Source organism: Drosophila ficusphila, unplaced genomic scaffold, assembly GCF_018152265.1.
Source record: "Drosophila ficusphila isolate 14025-0441.05 unplaced genomic scaffold, ASM1815226v1 contig_414, whole genome shotgun sequence".
NCBI classification, from domain to species: domain Eukaryota; kingdom Metazoa; phylum Arthropoda; class Insecta; order Diptera; family Drosophilidae; genus Drosophila; species Drosophila ficusphila.
Genome location: NW_025064328.1, coordinates 10,388,441 through 10,404,106, shown reverse-complemented (window position 1 = coordinate 10,404,106; position 15,666 = coordinate 10,388,441). Strand labels below are relative to the sequence as shown.

Sequence of the window (15,666 nt, the reverse complement as noted above, 5' to 3'; positions counted from 1 at the left end):
CATAAATCAGAAGAGTTCCACTTGCCGGCGAGATTGCACTATTTTTGAGTTTGAGAAACTTTTGATATTCGGATTGTTGGATGGTGTATTCCTATGGTGGATGTTGGAGAATGGATTCGTATTCGGATTCGGATCTAGAAGCACTGTTTTGCGGTGGTAATTGCATGCTCGCTGAGGCGTATCGTATGCGGCAGGTTTCCGTTGTTCATTCAGGGGAAAATGGGAAACCGAACCGGGAAAGCGGGATGCAAGAGGGAAAAGCGTAAAAAAAGGGGGAACGACCCGAAATAGCGGCACAGCCAAATGCGGAACACGAAGCATAACAAGGGCGACACAGTAAAAAATAAAGTAAAGCAATTTGAATTTACTAATTGGTTTGATTTACTTAGCTGCACCTTAATTTGTTGCAACAGTCTTGCTTTAAAGTATTATTTAACCATAGAATTTATCTTTCAAATGAGTATTGCCTGTTAGATCATTAACCATTTAATAGGCTTTACAATGCCAATAAAATTTATGTTGTGGTATTAATGAATAGTTCCACATGTACTAATATAGATATTTATAATATCACGTGAAGTTTTTGTTACTCAATGTATTGTCTCAATGTATTATTACTATGTCAAGCAAATTAAAAATAATTTTTATAACATTGTGAAATAAAATAATCTTTATCTTATCTGATTCCCTATATATCGATTAATAATGCAAACCTGTGAAGTGTTGCTAAGCCACAACCACAACCTGTTGTCATTTTCTCTAAGTGTTTCAACAGGAACCGAGGGAAATGTGCACGTTTAGTACGTGTTGCAATCTCCAATAGATACAGTACGCCGTTCGTAGATGCACAGTCGCAGATACAGATACAAAATGCCGCCGCGTGCGTGAGAAGCTCCAAGTTGTTGCGTTTTTGCTTTTTTCACGCTCTCGCTGGCAAACCTACCAACTGGGTAGGAAAAGTGGAGAAAAACACTGGAAACACACAGGGAAAAAAAGCAGCATGTTCTTTGTCACGGGTGGGTAAATGTATCTGCAGCTCCATCTGTTGCCGCTTCTGTCGCTTCAGTCGCTTTAGTGGCAACTCGGATGTGAGCCAAGTGCAGGGCCGAAACTGTAACCAAATACGCCATTAGCACCGAAAAGGGGGCCCAAAAGAACTAAGAGAGAGGGAGAGGGAGAACACTGGGCCATAATTACATCTGCATCCGTTCTGGCCAAAAAGGATGGATGGGGGTCACACCCAGATTGAGGCCATGATTGATGTGCCCCGTTCCCCCTTTTCCGCCGGAGATCGCTGGCCCGGCTTATCAGTGGGTCGCCATCCGAAATGCCAGACATTCCCATTCCCATTCCCATTCCCGATTCTCAATTCCCATTCCCAATTTCCATTCTCCTCCGCCAGCAGACTCTTCTGCAAATTTCCCTCGCTTCCATCAAATTTACAGACCATAAATCTTCACTTCTGCGGGTCGGAGCACTAAGTGCCTTCACACAGTAACACTGGCTTGCGGCCCAAATGGTTTAAGGAAGTTTTCACGGCACTTAATTGCAAATCTCGTTAGGCCGAAACATCATTAAAAGTTGGCCAGCACAAAGAATAGGAAATGTAATCTATTCATTAAAAATACCAATTTGTACAGGTATATGCGACCATTATTTTAAGAGCTCTTTAAATATTCAAAGTTGTTTAAAATAAATTTAAAAACAAAATAGTCAAATTTGCACTGTACGAAGTATTATAGTAAAGGAAATACTTAACAAATTGTTAAAATATTTTATGATTCCCATATACTTATTTTATATTTATTTACAAATAAATTTAAGTTCAGAAGTAATTTTTACAATTTTTCCATTTGGTTTGCATTTCAAGGAATTATGTTTACCCGTCAAAAAACGTGACTCTGTCAATATTTCGTATTTTCTGAAAAGTTTAACTAAATAGCTTTGGGGTTTCATAGCTTTACAAATAAGTCTGTAAACTTAAAAATATTTGCCTTGCGAGAGTTACGCAATTTCTGCTGATGCTGTAACTTCTCATAAGCCGGGCCCTAAAATCCGATTCGTTGCGACTTGTTGGAAGCAAATGCTTTGAATTTGTCACTCGACACGTCAATTATGTGAATCGCTTATGCGACCCTCCCGAAAAAGTCCCCTCTTTTATTTGGCTGCCTGTTGATACAAACACAAATGAACTGAAAATAAATTTGAAAATAATGTGTGAATTTCTCTCTGGCTCATTTCAGCTCCCCAAAAGAAAGGAAAAAGCAAACAAAAACCCAATAAGATTGTCAACGTGGAGCAAAGTGAATGAAAATATTGTGTGGTGCATTGAAAGTGTTTGTGCGTTGGGAAACTCCAGATCGCGATCGCAGCTGAGGATTATTGATTCCGTCGAATTACGATTTTCGAATAACGAATAACGCATTACGAATTACGAATTACGAATTACGAATTACGGATTGCACAATCCACAATCCGTCCGCACACCGAAAAATAAATCTCCGGCAAACAGTTGCAGCTGCCTACTTTGGCTAATTGATTTTCATTTCGGTTTCTGTTTTTCCAATTTGTTTGTTAGCTGGTTGGTTGGTTTGTTTGTTTGTTTGCTCGCCTCTTGCAATGAGGCGTCCGAAAGCTGCCAATCACAACAACAACAACAACAGCATAAATACCAACAACAACTACTCGCCAAATGAACAAAAACAAGCTGAAAAACAACAAGTAGAAGTACATGAAGTGAGGCAGCACGACAATTGCGTTTGCGCTTTTTTGCTGTTTTTTTAATTAATTTTAAGTGTCGCCGTATTCCGTTGCCCTTTTTGTTCGGGAGTGGGAAACGCTATCTTAGCGCTGGAGCCACCGGCAAAACCCCCCAGGAAATCGGCAATTTAATTTACAATACAACATTAGTACGGACATAAAGGCGGATAAAGGCGAGCGGCGAACGGAGAACCCAAAATGTTTGCCGGAATAAGGAAGCGACTGGCACGCAAGTAAGTCACCAAAAGAACTCCAAAATACACTGTAACTTATTTAATATTAAAAAAAAAAGTTCATGCAATTTAAACTGAAACTTATAAGATAAATAGAAAAACTAAGTATAATGTTTTTTAAGTATTTAAAAATTTAGGTTGGCAAAAGTTTTAATTTAACAATATTTATGGGTGGTTTTAATATGTATGTTTTTAAATCGTAAAACTTTAGATATTAGTGTACTTAATGGAAATAATACATTTGATTGATTTTTAATATTTAATAAATTAATTATATATTTACGACTCTGTTTTTCTAATTGAATCAAAAGAATTAAATGAAATTTATTGTGAAGAGCTTATAAAATTTCATTGAAAATTCTAGGTGGCTCAAATGAAGTTAAAAATTCAATGCAGCAAGAACATTTTTAATAAATTTCAATCCCCTTTATAAATTTAAGCAATGGTTTCCATAAACATTCTGGAATTGAGTTTTAATGTTTCCTTGGACTTCTTGGCTAGAATTTTTTCCCTGTGTGGAGACCACCCCCATTTGCCCCAGGAGACGATTATGTCCAGCAGCTTTTATGTGTTTCCTTCCACTTTATCAATGTTGTCCTTCTTCGTCTTCGTCTTTGAGTTCTTCTTCTTTCTTCCTCCTTCGCCATGCCCCAATTCCTTCGTTAATGACTTTCGCGATAAAGGTCATTGGTCGAGGAGCGAACTCTTTGGGGGAGGGGAAAACCTTTTCAATTTGCAAAATCGCCAACAAAAAATGGGAGAGTAACCAACGACAAAAAAAAAATGAGAAACAGAAACGTTGCAATGGCAAAACTTACTTTTGTATAATTAATTTCTGGCGACTTGTTGTACAATAGCACACCCTCTCCACTTTTCGAAGGCCATGATTTTGCGACTTATCGGTGGAGTTTGCTTTACTTCACTACGACGACGACTTCAGTCATCAGTCAACGTCATCATTATTATAATGATTTTTTTTGCGTTAAATGAGCCAATTAGTTTAAAATCTTTATTATTAGCTGATTGCTGACGGCTGGCATTTTCGGTACCGGTTTCGTTTGGCCATAAGCGAAAATTGAATTATGCTCCGGTGCGATTCGAATTTCGGGTTTGCCTCGCAGGCGATTGCCTCTCCAAAAATTAGCAGTCGGAGCAATCAAAAAGCCATCTGCCAAATGATTTTCGTGGGAAAAGCAATCGCGATGTGAAAACAAATGAAAGTTTCCGCCAAACTATCGAAGTTTTTGCATAGATAATGGAAAATCATCAGCAGAATGGAAAAGCTATTGAGGCAATAAAAAAAAGGGTAATTTATCTCTGTACAATGATTGTTTGAAATATTGCGAAGGGAGAGCCACTGAAAGTAATAGTTGAAGTTAGCCTAATTGAATTTGAATTAAGTTTATATAAACTACATTATCTGTTGTTCATATCTTATGGTCCAAAAAGATCAAGATTGTCATTGAAGACAGGAAATCCTCATTTGTAATTTGTTGACTAATCAAATAATCTTTATTTGTTTGTGAACCCAAATTAAAAAGAATTTTGTGTTGTATTTGAATACAAATTTGGGAAAACATTTATTCCCCTAAGAGAGTTTCTCAAGCAGAGCAGGTAAAAGTTGGCTTACAGAGAACAGAATGATTGCCCATCACTGGTGGCCTCTATTTACCAGTCATGATGTGCTAATTATTACAGAAAAGTGCAGTCGAATGCCTTTTAGCACTTAGCAGTGACACGCCCCTTTCGGGAGGCGGGGGCGTACGATGATGATAACTAATGCCCCAAACACATCAGGCACCCATGAACCCAGGTGCTAAAAACACCTGTGCAAATAGAAACCCAAAAGCCCAAAGCACCTTGTAGGTGGAACTCTCGCATTTACATACTTTTCGGTAGATACATTTTATGAGTGGATTCATGAGTGGATTCATGAGTGGAGCGGCGGGGAAAAGGGAGGGGAGTGGGGTTGTGTTTTCGGTGTTGGGAGCGAAACCTTTAAGATCTTTTTGGGTTTCAAAAGGGGGCCCACACACGAAAATGCTCGCTTAGAAACGCCTCTCCCTCCTTCCATTTTCCGTTTTCCTCTTTCCCAAACATGGCAATCAAGCGCGACTAAAGCTAAAAATAATTACACAAAAGACATAACACACTTTATTAAGCACTAAACATTTGATGTGCTGGGATGTGGGCTCCAACACTCGGATGAAGGCAAGTGCAGCTGCACAAAGTACACTTGGAGAAATAAAAGAGCTACTTAAAATCAGGAAAGCATATAAGATTGCTTATTTTTGGAGCTCTTAAAAAGAAGCACTTACATTTTTATAATGTCGGAATATAAAGAGTCTTTTTAAATCAAGAAAAAAAGAAATTTGACTTTGAAGATATATTTAAACGAGCTTTGTTCCTTTGTTTAAATTTAGGTTATAACATACTTACTTACTTAACTTAGTTAACGATTAATTTTACTGTAGTAGATTAATAGTAGATTCATTTTAAAAGTATAATTATTTCAATCATTTTTCTAAGTGTAAACCTGAGTTACGAGTATGATGGATTCTCACGAGCGTAAAAACTAAAGTCATGGGGATTTATAGAATGCCTGTATCAACATGGCTGTGGAGGAAACATTAGTGTTTCTTAAAACTTACAGCCAGTCTTCCTAATTATGATTGATACGGGAAGAGCATTCTACCCACAACAGTAACGCCAACAACAAAAACAACAGCAAGAGCAACAAAAACAAGAAGAACGATATTATCCGGCGGCAGTGTCTTCATTCGTTCTCAATTTCAAGCTCATTTCGCCCTGTTCCCATTGTTTGCCGCCTTTTGCCCGCCGTATCCATCAGATGTATCTTTTACATCTCGACGCTGCGCATGTGCCTGGTTTTTATGGGTTAAAGGAAATGTGGAAATGTGGTGCAACAAAGCGTGAGGCAGTGGGAACTTACAGTTACAGCTATGTAGGCTATACAGTGCCCCCCGGCGTTTTCCAGCTTAGATTACGCGCACAAAAGAAAACGAATAAAATGAAAATTAAACCAAGGCAAACTTCCAGGGCTGTGCTCTTTGTCAATTAGCGGAAATCCAAGCTCAAACTTTTCGTGATGATAAAACAATTTGCGCCGAGGGTTTGTTCAGCTGTTACGACACAATGTTTTTAGTTTATTTTGGCAAGGGAGAAGAACGAGGCTAACAAATCGATTGACAGATAGACCACACACCCCCGAGCTTTTAAATTGCAACCCTGTGGCCATAAATGCGCCATTAGCACTAACAAACGCATCTCCAAACTCCACTTGCCCGTTAAAACCCATCTTCCCCCACTCAACTAAAAAAAAAAGTAAGGAAAATAAGGAAAAAGAAAAACACCCACCATCGAATGAAAAAGCATTCATTGCACACACAAAAGAAATGGCATTTTATGCATTTCAAGTGCGTCTGCCTCCACTATCTGGCATCTCTATTTCTGCCTGGATGGATGGGGGGCCGGGGCATTATACTTATGTATCACTGCCCCGGGCCTGTTTTTGATGGGCGTCCCGCACTTCGTGTGTCACAGAAACTGAAGTGTCAATTCCATCATAAGCCAAAGTGGCGCACATATCGCATAACGCATCGCATCTCGAAAAGGGGCCACAACCATCTGACAGGCCAAGAAAAAGAAAAATTATCGAACAATTTCACAATAACGAAAATGAAATGGGAGAAGAAAGCGAGAAAATTACAATTGCACCTCAACGAATGGTGTAGGTATGCTTGCAAGCTCATAAAGAAAGTGGGATACCCTTACAAATATTTTAAAATAAACTAAATAGATGATGACAAAAACACACATTTTTTATATTCCAAACATCAATTGAATTTGATGTGTAATGATTCTTCCTCCAATTGTAGTAACTAGTTTTTTATTATTGAAATACAGAACCCAAAAACAATCTTCTAATTTAGTATTCACCTTTAAGTGATTGCCATCACGTTTATTTTTAACAACTACTACCGTCTGGTATTATACTAAGCTAAACAATAATCATTTACTGCAATTCATTTGCATAACAACACGTTTTGCATCATCAGCATGATTTATGCGCAACTATTAATTCGCCACCTTGGCATCTATACTTGGCTATAAATCAAAACATAATAGCTCCTCTAAACGTTATAGTCGCGAAATTTAGTTTGAAGTTTGTTTTTAGCCTTTTACCAAAACATCTTCGCATAACATAATCTATAACATCGATCAAAGTGATCATTACTTGGGATTACCACACTGGCCTTGATTTTATATACCTTTTCTAAAAACTCAAACTTGAAAGTAAATCTTCCATGTTGCGAAAATCCCTACAAGATACTCTACATTCACATCGATCACTTTAGCGGGGGCTTACCGTGGTGTCCCAGTGAAATTAATAAAAACATCTGAGGGATTTTGACAGCGAACACGCCGCCGCAGAAGATATAGCGACATATCCGAACCGATTCTCGCATCTTGGCGGCGTTTTCACTTTGGGGAGCGACAACTGCGCGGCGGTCGCGATAATGATGAATACCTTTTTAATGAGCAGCCGACACATGCAGATGCACAGGGCGATGTCAGCCAGCGATTTATTATCCGGTGGATATTTGGGGGAGGAATGGGGCGATTGGGAGTGGAATCCAGACTGGGATCGGGAACTGGAACTGCTGCTCGTGCAGCTCATGGAACTCGTGAGGCCGTTCCCTGATGCGTGGAATGACCCTAACCTACCCCATCTCAGCTCAACCCGCCTGATTGCCAACTATTGTGCGTTCGGTTCCCTTATTGGGCTTTGACATGCAGAGTTCGCTGGTCCGGAAAAGTCACTGCCACCAGTCAGACACGCATGCACTGTTAAAAAAAAATATATACCTTATATATTACAAATTGGTAGTTAACACTTGTAGTTACCATCTGATACCTTATATTGTAAATTAATCTTTAATAATGGATTCAATTAAAACGCTACTAAAAGTACTTGATTGTTTAATAGTGAAAAAATTTAAATTATTAATACCACTATCTAAAAGTAAGATCCCACAGAACGTTTAATGAATCTGCATTAAAGTAGCTTTACAGTAATAAAAATGTCAAAGGGGCATTATACGAATATTTGATAAGATTTATTGACGACAGTTTTATTGATTTCAACAATTATTAGATAACCCATAAAATATTTTTTTCTTTGTGCAAACTATTGGGATTTGCAAAATAAATTACGTTTTTTCGTAAATGAATAATGGTTTTACAGCAAATGAGTTTTTGTTTTAAATGGTAATTGACAACTCAAAACGAATACTTACTGTTAAAAATATTTAAAATGTAAACTTTTTCTTCGTTGCAATACAAATGTGTATTTCATGTATGTACTAAAATTGTATTTAGTTGAAGGAAAATATTTTTTTTTTTTTGTATTTTAATTTCCTTCGAAAATGTAGCTGCTAGATTGACCGATTTTCTTCGTGTACTACATGCAGACGTGTAATACACATTGTGTATACATCTAATGAAATATTCCCGAGCATAGTTTCCGTATTTGCCAGTGCTCCCCAGCCATTTTCCAGCTGACCGTACTTGCTTTCTAATTAAAAGTTTGCCCTTAACGTTCGCTTTAAACGCAAGTCAGTTTCAGTTTTTTGGGTTTGGTTTCGCCAGTGGGTGGGTGGGGCAAGCAGCACCCGAAATGAGCCCCAAACCCCACCCAAAAGTCCACCCAACGCGACCTGCGTTTTACAACCGCCCAGCGTACAACGTAAACTAGGTGCCATTGTTGTTTGGGGCCCAGCGAAAATGTTTGTTGATAAATAGAATTTATATGTGGGTATGTGTGTTTATGGCCCCGTCCGACATTCGTTATTCGTTATAGATGTGGTTCGTGGCTTGTTGGCCAAAAGGGGGGAGATAGGGGACGACAGGTGCCCCAGACCAAGGTGCGTTATCTGGCCAACCATGCCGGAAATGGCCTATTGAGCCAGTGTTTATGGGTCATTAGGGTGCGTGGAGCGCTGGCTGGCAAACAATTCGGCAATATCGGTTGGGTTCTTGGTCGGTCCGGTCCGCGAATTAACATGCCATTGTCCTTGAAGTGAGAGCGATACCGATCGACGCTTCCGCTTGGCCAAGTGCCAATCAAAATCTGCATGCAAAACAGCCGAGAGTTGAGTTGCCGATTGGGGAATGGGGAATGGGTACTATGGATTGGGGATTGAGGAGCGGCTCCACTCGAAGCGTGGCATGCAAATAACTTTCTAAACCGACGGCTGCACCTTGACGGTTTCCTTTTAAAAGCATTGAGAGGACGCACTGCGGGAAAAGCATGCATATGTTTTTAATTAGATCGAGAAAAGTATGTGTCAAAAGTCCAATTGGTGTTTCAGGGATCGGCTAATCATAGTCATCGATTTGAATGTAATCTTTATATCAGAGAACGTATAAAAAATATTCTTTATTTTTGGTTAGCTATCTAAGAGACTACTGCCTTGAAAGAAATTAAATTTAAATGAATTTAAATTTATCACAGCTTTAAAATAAAACTAGATGCAAAGACCACTTTATAATAAATACAATATTATATTATCAGTTGTTGAACTTACATAGGTATAAGCTGATAAAATTGTATGGTTTTTAAAGCTTATATTTGATACTTTTAAACATTATAAAAAATGAAACAAAGTGAACAATTTAAAACAAGGGTTATGTGTCACTAATTTTATAAATATACATTAAAGCTCAATGACTACCAAAGTAGTAAGTATATTAAGATACTGAAATTATTACAATTACATGAATTGTTCAAGAGATTATTATTTTAATAGCTCCCTTATTCATTTCCATTTCATTATTTTTTTGATCCACTAAGCCGCTTAATAAAGCCTCTCCCGCTTTGATTCTCCAAGTGTTATTTGGAAATGCAAATGCAATGGCCACCTTTGGTCGGCTCGCGCCTGTCAATCAGCGGAGTCTCCATCGCCGTCTCCGTCTCCAGGTGTTTGGCCAGGTAACCAGGTAAGCAGCGAGTGTCCACTTGACTTCCGTTTCGTGTTGGCTGCTCCTTGGTTCCCCGAACGAAACGTGACACACGCCGTCCCTCGATGGCTTTAATCTATTGCATTTGGCGGTAGTATTTACACGCCAGCCAGCCATTCGGCCCTTGTTTATATTTGCATAAATATTTACACAGAACAGCAGATGTGTATTTGGCTGTGGCTTTGCCTTTTGGCTTTTGGCGCCTCTTCTCCATTCATTCGATTTTAGTAGTGGGAAGTACTTATGGAATATAACCGAGTATAAAAGGCGGGATTAGGCTCTTTACTCGCGATCTCATTTCGATTCGGCTACATGACACTCAATTATGTCGTCGTAATTTCCTGTTCGCCACAATTATTTGATGCTTATCGCCAGTTGGCTTTTTAAACCGTATTCGGTTTGGCTCAGATGAAGCGTGTATAATAAATCTTCGACTCGACTTGTCGTCAAATTATGCAAATTTCCAGTGTGGGCTGTTCCTATCAGTTGGGGATCGAAAAAAAAGAGGGGAAAGGGAGGGGGAAAGGGAGGGGGAAAGGGAGGGGGAAAGGGGGGGGATATACTACCTCCAGCTGAAGATGTGGGTCATCAGCGCATCGATAACATCAACGCATTGTCAGCCTGGGAAGAGGGGTGTTGAAACTCCGAAGGGGCAACTACTCGCATTTCTCATCACGCCCACGCATTTTTGGAGCAGCGCTGGGAAACAATGGCATAACCACTTAGCTGCTCCTAAAGTCCCAGGCGAACACACACAGATTCAGATTCAGATTCAAATTCAAATTCAGATGCAGATGCACCCACTGTTGGCCCCTTGTTTGACTTTGCCTAACACTTTGCGCCTCACTTTTTCAACTGACAAAGTACACATTCTCACATGGCAGCTTAGTGATAGTGATGCCAGCAATTAGTTGCGAGATCTTTTAGCTGGAATTCATGAATTCATATAAATAAGTTATACCTTTGAATTCGTGTCACTTAAGTGATATATTATAACAACTTTGTAAGTCTATATTTATACTGGTTTACAAAGTAATGCTTAACCATTCAGAAAAACATTTATATATCTTTACACTAGTGGTTAAAAAGTACCCAAAAATAAAACGGCTTCTTAAGTACATAATATAATAATATTTAGAATTTCTGGTTCCCCCAGTTAGTAAAATTATGAATATTTATAGAGTTAATACAATTTGAAGTTTCAAAACTTAAATAAACTAAAACAATGTGATATACTTTGGGATATTTTAATGGTATTTATAGAGAATTGATGTGTAAATAATATAATGAAATATTGTCTTGACCTCTTATCAACTCTTAAAGTTGCTCCAACAGATTTTGCTTTACCGAAACCCTAAAATCCTCTTTGTGTAGGTCTCCTCATGACTATTTAAGTAGCCAGATCTGACGTGGAAATGCGTATAGTTGACAGCCCTGAATTAAGACCTCGTTCTAGAGTAAACCAAACAGAAGAACGAACAGAGAAGCAAACTGACTGACAGTCAGCAAAACTGACAGACGGACCCGCCTATTTGGGCTACGTAGCTGGATTTTTGTTTGAGTCTGCGAAATGGGTTACATGCGAGGGCCCTTTGGCTAGCAAACAAACCCACTACGAGTGCAAGTGCGAGCTATAGGGGAGAGAGAGGAAAGAGAGGAGAGAGGTGAGAGAGTGTGGGAGTGGGATGGAGCACTCGATGTGCAGTGGAGCATAGAGTGCACTAAGCGCGGATTTATAACGGAAGCTTAGCCCGCTCGCCAGCTCATGAATAAATTAACACAAGAACATATGTATGCATAAGTGCCTGTTTTCAGTTAAAAACGGTAAAGGCGAACCGAACATATGGAACACGCCCCCCAGGCACTTTGCTTTACCAACTGTTCTGGCCAAATAAGGCCGTGAGATACAACAGCAACGATTAAAATCGATCTCGAGGACCATAAATTATGCAATTCAACAAACGGAGAACTCCAACTCTGCTCCAACAGACAGTAGCTGTAGACTGTAAGTTGCAAGATTGCCCGATTTCATCAGATGAGATCGTGGCTACAGGCCACATTTCCTAACTAGAAAGTGCTGGCGAGTGTGTGCGCCACTTAGGAAACTCCAGATAAGGAATGGTCAAAAAACATATTGCTTTTAAGATGTTTAATTCTATAAAAACAGAGATACTTCAGAGAAAGTTATGAAATCCCTGGTACTTTATGAACTTCAGATGGGGATCTAAATGATATAAGCATATAGTTAAAAATATTTCCAGAAATAATTTGTTTTGAATGTGGTTTTTTATATAGGTGTTATACATAGCTATAAACATTTAAAAACCTATATACCAATATTTTTTGTTTAATTCTTAACTGATATTTCTTATTTAACTTACCTATAGTTTTTATATTCAATCTAAGCCGTTTTAATAAAAGCTTTTAAACACCCTTAAAGCTATATAAGTATGCAAAAATCCTAGGATTATTTGTTTCAAACATTACTTACATTATAGTTAATGTTCAGAATTTAAAACTCCCCTGTTTGACTTATAGAAGCTGCACTGTAGGTGTGGAAACCCGCTCGGAGGAGGCTGCAACTTCATCTGCGTGTGGCCAGTGTGTTTTTCCGATTCAGTTTCATTCATGGTTTCTTTTTTTCGATCGAACCCACGCCCATGTCAGTGGGCACCCACAAGTGGAGCGAAAAGCTCTGGCAGTTGGACACTCGGACACATGGACAGCTGGACAGTTGGGCGGTTCAACTTTAACTTCGATTTTCAATATTCATGACAGGAGTGGGGGCGATGGAGGATTCGGAGGGAGGGTTCGGGTTTAAATAGTGGGGGATAGCCGTGCTCGAATGGCAGTCGAAAATTATGGCAATTACTGCAGAGTACTGGAAATTATTTGCTCTGGCGACCTCATTGTCAACACACACACAAATAGCCGCTGGAAAATTCATAACAGCATGTGTGCCAATATTCCCACATGCACTTTGCAGTTGCTGTTTAATAATTCGGTGTGTTTAATGCAAATTGAGCGTTTAGCAGGCGTCAGTAGGCAGGGGAAAATGATCAGCCAAATGGGTTCATGATGCGAATATTAAGCGTGGCTGGGGAATCTTTTTCGAACTATTTTTAAATCATTGAAGAAGTTTTTTTCCTTTATGTTCTCCTAATTTATTTGTTTAAGAATATATTTGTTATTTTGATTATTTATTTATACTAAAATAAAATATCATGGTCCTCTTTTCACACAATTTTAGAACCAACAACTCTTGCATAAAATTTGCATCAAATTTGTTTTATTTTCTATCTTGTTTTTGATTCTCCCAAATATTTTCATATTTATTTATTTATCCTTGTTCTAAATTGAAATATTATTTCAAATTAAAAATACTTTAAATAAATCTTTTGACAGTGCGTCATATTTTACCACCAACTTGTTCTCATTGCTAATTTGTTTTAGATTGAACAAAATGCTTTTGATATTCATTCATTGCACTCATTTATCGCGGGGGAAGTGTTTTTAAAGCCGCCAACTAAAATGACCAATCAATGGGTCACTCATCGCCGAGGAATCCGCTTAAGCCCACCAGTTCTTATCTCGAAATGCGGAGACCACAATTACGCCGTTGGCTTATCGGCGTGAGCAGCCCTCAATTACAGAGCTCGCATAATTATGCCCCTCAAATCGGTCTTAAAAGACGGCACGAGATTCCGAGCGAGAATCCCCGGGAAATACTCGTAAATCGGGGCGGGAAGTGCGGTGGTAAGCGCCTTATGCGGCTTATTTGTAGGTCGTATAAAACGGAGTCCCCGACGGCGGCTACTTGCCTCGTTTTATTTACTTTTTATACGCATTTGTGCAATATTTATTTTTATGCCAACTGCAATGGGCAGTGATAAGCGCTGGACAGCGGATGAGACAGACTGCCCGAGCAGGGGATATACTATATATTACAGGGGGCAGATATAGTCGGGGGAGAAGGGAGAAAAGGAAGCAGACGAGAGCAGCGACAGCGGAAATTTATGGGCGTCGCATAAAACGCATAATCAGTAAACGAATGTGCCACAAAGGCAGAAAAAGAACAAGAGAGAGAGAGAGAGAGAGAGAAGGAGGGGGGTTTGTGGATTGGGGGGCTTAACCGAATGACCGATGGATACGGAATCGGTGAGGCTATAGCTACTCTGGAACAATTCCCCCTCGGATCCATCATTCGCACGTTCGACCGACTGCGCTTCGATAGAAATGCAAATTCAAGCAAAACTTGCGTGTAACTTGTGGCTCCTGTATTCGTACACTGAGCAAATAATAACAAAAAATAAAACAACCAATCAGTCAAATATTTCAGTTCTAGCTTCACTTAATAACTAACCTTAGGAAATACAAATTTGTGGAAATTTTGGTTACTCCTGTAACAATAAATCAATCAGTCAAATCGTCAGTCTAGACAAAAAAGTTGAGATTTTATTCAATACCTCTTTAAACACTTACAACCCAGATATATATTTTCAATGAATAAATATATCATATATGCTAAAATTTTAATGTTTGACTTAACCATAAAAAAAGAATTTTCTTTAAAATTCAAGAATTTGTATGCGATATAAAGAGGTCATTTTTCTAAAAGTTCCCAACAAATTTTAAGAATGGAATTTTATTGTCGTGAATAGAAATAGAAACAATAAAGCATTTTCCCTGCCTGACTATTACAAAAGCCGAGAATATTTTCAGCAATAGTTTTTTTTCTTTCTTGAATTAATTCAGAGTTATGTTAAACTCTTTAACTTTCTGCCTGCTTAGAAGCGCTTTACATTTGATTTATTTTGGGACGCACTTGCTTTCAGTCCGAGTTGCAGCACATAAGTTGCATGAGTCAGTGCTAAATTGGTGCGCCTGAAGTGGCTGAAGTGCAACGCTTGCACTCTGCACCTTACCGCCTGCGGTGGCACTATTTCACTGTCAATTGATCGGGTGACAGGGGATGGCATTAAGCAATTGCCCGACAGAGCAGGGCCGAGGTACATAATTGCGGGCCACGTTAATTAAAGCCCTGTAATGGCATTAGCTGGCCTTTTGACTCACCCGTCCGACTAATTAGGCTTGCATCTAATGCAGGATGACGCCGATTTCTGAAGACACGCGATGCTATATAATGGGATTCGATACTTGGCGTCTCACTTAATTACCAACTGCCAATGGCCAGCTTGATAACAGTTAAATTGATTTTGATTGCTTTATTCGATGCCTATAAATCAGAGAGAGAGACGAGTGGAAATTCTATTGGGGCACGTGGGCCGGGAAAAAGTGATACTCGGCGATATGGACACCGATATGCTGGGGATTAATACCATATACACCATGGGTGAATATATATCCATCGCTGCTCTGGCCACTGCCCACTTGTCCGGTGTCAACGTCAAACACGAAACGAAACATTTTGTGCGATTAGCTTGTAAGATTGTTTGCAGCTCTTTTTCCTCTTTTTGGTTTTTCTGTGGCCATTTATTCAACTGCAGTCAGTTTTCTGTTTTCAGTCGGCAACTCGATAGTTAGAGTGTGTAAAACTGGATTGCAGCTGGACCGGGCCAAGAGCTAAAAGCCAAAAGGGTGGGAGACTGAACGGGGGGCTGAAGCTGGC

The 15,666-nt window shown here is 39.2% G+C and overlaps 1 protein-coding gene across 3 annotated transcripts in view; it reads left to right on the top strand.

Annotated features, from left to right (window-relative positions):
* The window catches only part of LOC108096626, a 42,302-nt gene that overhangs the window by 7,355 nt on the left and 19,281 nt on the right, over nucleotides 1–15,666 (top strand). For all 3 annotated transcript variants that reach the window (XM_043208242.1, XM_043208241.1, XM_017198372.2), the window contains exon 2: nucleotides 2,244–2,993. In XM_043208242.1, the coding sequence (XP_043064177.1) occupies nucleotides 2,959–2,993 (35 nt within the window). In that variant the 5' untranslated portion in view covers nucleotides 2,244–2,958. The remainder of the gene's footprint in view (nucleotides 1–2,243; nucleotides 2,994–15,666) is intronic.